Genomic DNA, 3,203 nt, shown 5'->3' with positions numbered 1-3,203 from the left:
TCTGGTTAAATCCTTTGTTAATACGTTCCGCAAACGTCCGAATGAAATCTATTCAATGTTTTGGAAGAGAGTTAAAGAGTTATTTTACGGGCGTACCGCGAATCCCAATAAACGAAAATGGAGAGACTTGGCTTTTCGATTCAACTACATAAAAGGCGCAATGCGAGAGTACGTAATAGTTAGAAATATGGTGTACCACTATCATCCACGAGCTCCTCTTAGGGAAAAAGTGAGTAATGCGGTCATTTAATTTTATACATATTTCAACTACACTAGTTCACATACTAACATATAAGAATTCATTGAATTATAGCTGGAACGTTTCAATGGGCTATGGAGAATTCGTAATGGGGAAAGAAAGTTCATTCACCACAAAGAATACATGACGTTGTACCGACGTGCTCGGAGGTTCGTTGACGAGCATTTAATGTATCAAATTCTAGAATTCTCATACTGAATCCTATATATGTAGTGGGCTAATTTCCTAAACTATGTAATGAATATCTTGTTTCTGATAGTAAAGCATAATCGGTTTATATGTGTATTACAAAAGCCCCATTTTAGGAATCGGTTTATGTGGGTATTAATCAAACTCCGATTATGGGTTTACATCTTCCCAAACATAAAACTCAACCCAGAATCGGTTTACAAATGCACTAACATCAACCGATTCTGGATCGAGTAAAAAAAATTTTTTACAGGTTTTGATTATGCATTAATGAAAGTTAATCTCAGGATTAACTTGATTAAACACTTTTTAATTTTTCGAATTAGCACTAATTTAACAAGGGCATATCAGGCATTAACATAAATAGTGGATAAGGGGTTTCTATGAATTATTTCTTAATGACCTTATTTTGTCACGTAGCTATAGGCCCAATTTAGCCAGGCTTTTTTTCTTCATATTTTATTTGTATAGAATCCAATGGTTGTCAATGGGTAACAACGTAGTGTCATATCTTATAAAATTATGGCAGAGAAACTTAGTTTTTCCTTTTTTCGTTTGGAATGGGTAATTATTAGGTGGATTATTAGTCAAAGCTGGAGTAAAATGCAACATGTAACGTCATTATCATTTTTAGTTTCTAAGCCTGGTCTGATTACCTGAGCCAGTACAATAAGGTCATTGATTGCGGTCAGCAATCAACTCTTCTTTCTACTCTCAGACACTTAGCTAGATGTCAGTCAGGCATGCTGCATCTGCTCCCGGACATTTATCTATTATACTGTTAATACTCTACACTCTCATTCATTGGCATAATTTCATGGTTCAAAGCAGGAGATTCAGCAGTGGCCATCTTGGTGAAATGGTTGGTGAAGCATTGCTTTATTTCTTGGTAGTCCTCAGTCCAGTTTCCAGCAGTATCTTGTATAGAGTCAATTATATTTCTTCTTATTCTGCATTTTGTAGCTCTGTGCAAATAATTAGTATTCTTGTCCCCCAACTTGATGAATTGATCTCTGCTTTTGGTTTTTCAGAATTTTTCTTCTATGTCTTGCCAATCTCTGAGAACTTGCATTGCAGCTTTTATAGCTTCACTCCTGTCGTGTTTGAAGTAGTTTCCTTGTAGCCAGTGAAGATGTTGTTCACTTTCTTCAATATTAGACTTGATGTTGCCATAAACTTCTTTATTCCAAACTTTTAGTCTCATCTTAATGTCTTTAAGCTTTCTGGATATAAGAAAAGCCCTAGAACCAGATAAATTTCTCTGTCAGCATTCAGCAATGATGTCCTTACAATCCTTATGATCCAGCCAAGGACCAAAGAATTTGAAAGGGATTTTACCAGTGGACCAAGTAAGATTAGTGTTAAGAAGAATAGGGTGATGGTCAGAGCCAATAGCTAGAAGATTAGTGATAGTGGAATTTGGATACATGAGCATCCAGGATTCAGTGGCAAGTCCTTTATCCAGTCTCTGCTCAGTAAGAGCAGGACCACTCTTCTTATTAGACCAAGTGAAAGGGCAGCCTGTACTGCCTAAATCATTCAGATCCAAATCAATGATTTTGTTACTAAAGAGATTTGATTCAACATTGTCAAGAGGTTGGGTACTGTACTTTTCATTATCATGCAAAATGAAGTTGAAATCTCCAATGAAAAACCAAGGTAAAGAGTGTTTAGAAGTTGTTTATCAACCTCATCCCAACCTCCATAACCAACTCTGACAACAACAATCTCAACAGAATTCCAGACATACAAGAAGTTAAGGCAATTCTTTTCAGTATGGCTAAAGATAAAGCTCCAGGTCCAAATGGTTTCCCACCAAACTTCTTTCAAGCCAACTGGGATATTGTGGGAGAAGACTTGGTTAAAATGGTACAACATTTCTTCATGTCTGGGAATCTTCTCAAGGAAATGAATACTACCTTCATATCCTTGATACCCAAAATTTACAACCCATCTTGTCCTAGTCCCTTCAGACCCATTAGCCTCTGCAACACCACCTACAAAATCATATCCAAACTCTTAGCCTAAAGAATGAAACCATATCTAAATAAAATCATTTTACCTTACCAGTCTGCTTTTATACCTGGAAGACAAATTGCTGACAACATAGCCATTGCCCATGAAATTATTCACTCCATGAGAACAAGAAGAGGTATCAAAGGTAATAAAGGAAGTATGGGGATCAAGATTGATATGGCAAAAGCCTTTGATAGAGTTGACTGGAAATTTCTCCATTCCATTATGACAAAAATAGGCTTCAACTCTGGTTGGTGCAAAAAGATTATGCAATGCATCTCCACCACTTCTGCAGTTGTTCTTATAAATGGCTCTCCAAATACTTTCTTCAAATCCTGAAGAGGGCTCAGACAAGGGGACCCTCTATCCCCATACCTATTCATTTTCTGTATGGAAGATCTTTCTAGAACTCGATCTCATGTTGAAGACCCGGGCATTATCTCTGGAATAAAAATATGCAAAAATGCCCCATCAATAAATCATCTTCTTTTTGTTGATGATTGTATGGTCTTCTGCAAAGCCAACACTACTGAAGCCCAAAATCTTAAGGATATCCTTAATATTTTTGGAGAAACCTCTGGTCAACTTATCAACTTCAACAAATCTGGTGCCTTCTTCAGGAAAGACACAGATCCAGCTCTAATGTCCTCTATATGCAATATGTTAGGAGTTCAAGTTCTACCCTTAAATGACAAATATTTAGGCTCTTCTCTCTTCACTAATAGAAGCAATATTCAAT

At 36.6% G+C, this 3,203-nt stretch overlaps 1 protein-coding gene across 1 annotated transcript; it reads right to left on the bottom strand.

Moving 5' to 3' along the window:
• Positions 1–1,712: 1,712 nt before the first annotated feature.
• LOC113333602 lies at positions 1,713–2,562 on the bottom strand. The gene is made up of 3 exons (XM_026580028.1): positions 2,532–2,562; positions 2,368–2,445; positions 1,713–2,089 (listed from the first exon to the last, which is right to left on the bottom strand). Exons 1-3 carry the CDS (start codon positions 2,560–2,562, stop codon positions 1,713–1,715), a joined length of 486 nt encoding a protein of 161 aa, XP_026435813.1.
• Positions 2,563–3,203: the final 641 nt, after the last annotated feature.

This window comes from Papaver somniferum, unplaced genomic scaffold (genome assembly GCF_003573695.1).
Source record: "Papaver somniferum cultivar HN1 unplaced genomic scaffold, ASM357369v1 unplaced-scaffold_133, whole genome shotgun sequence".
Classification (NCBI taxonomy): domain Eukaryota; kingdom Viridiplantae; phylum Streptophyta; class Magnoliopsida; order Ranunculales; family Papaveraceae; genus Papaver; species Papaver somniferum.
Note: the sequence above shows the minus strand (reverse complement) of the source record. Positions and strands in the feature narration are given on the sequence as shown.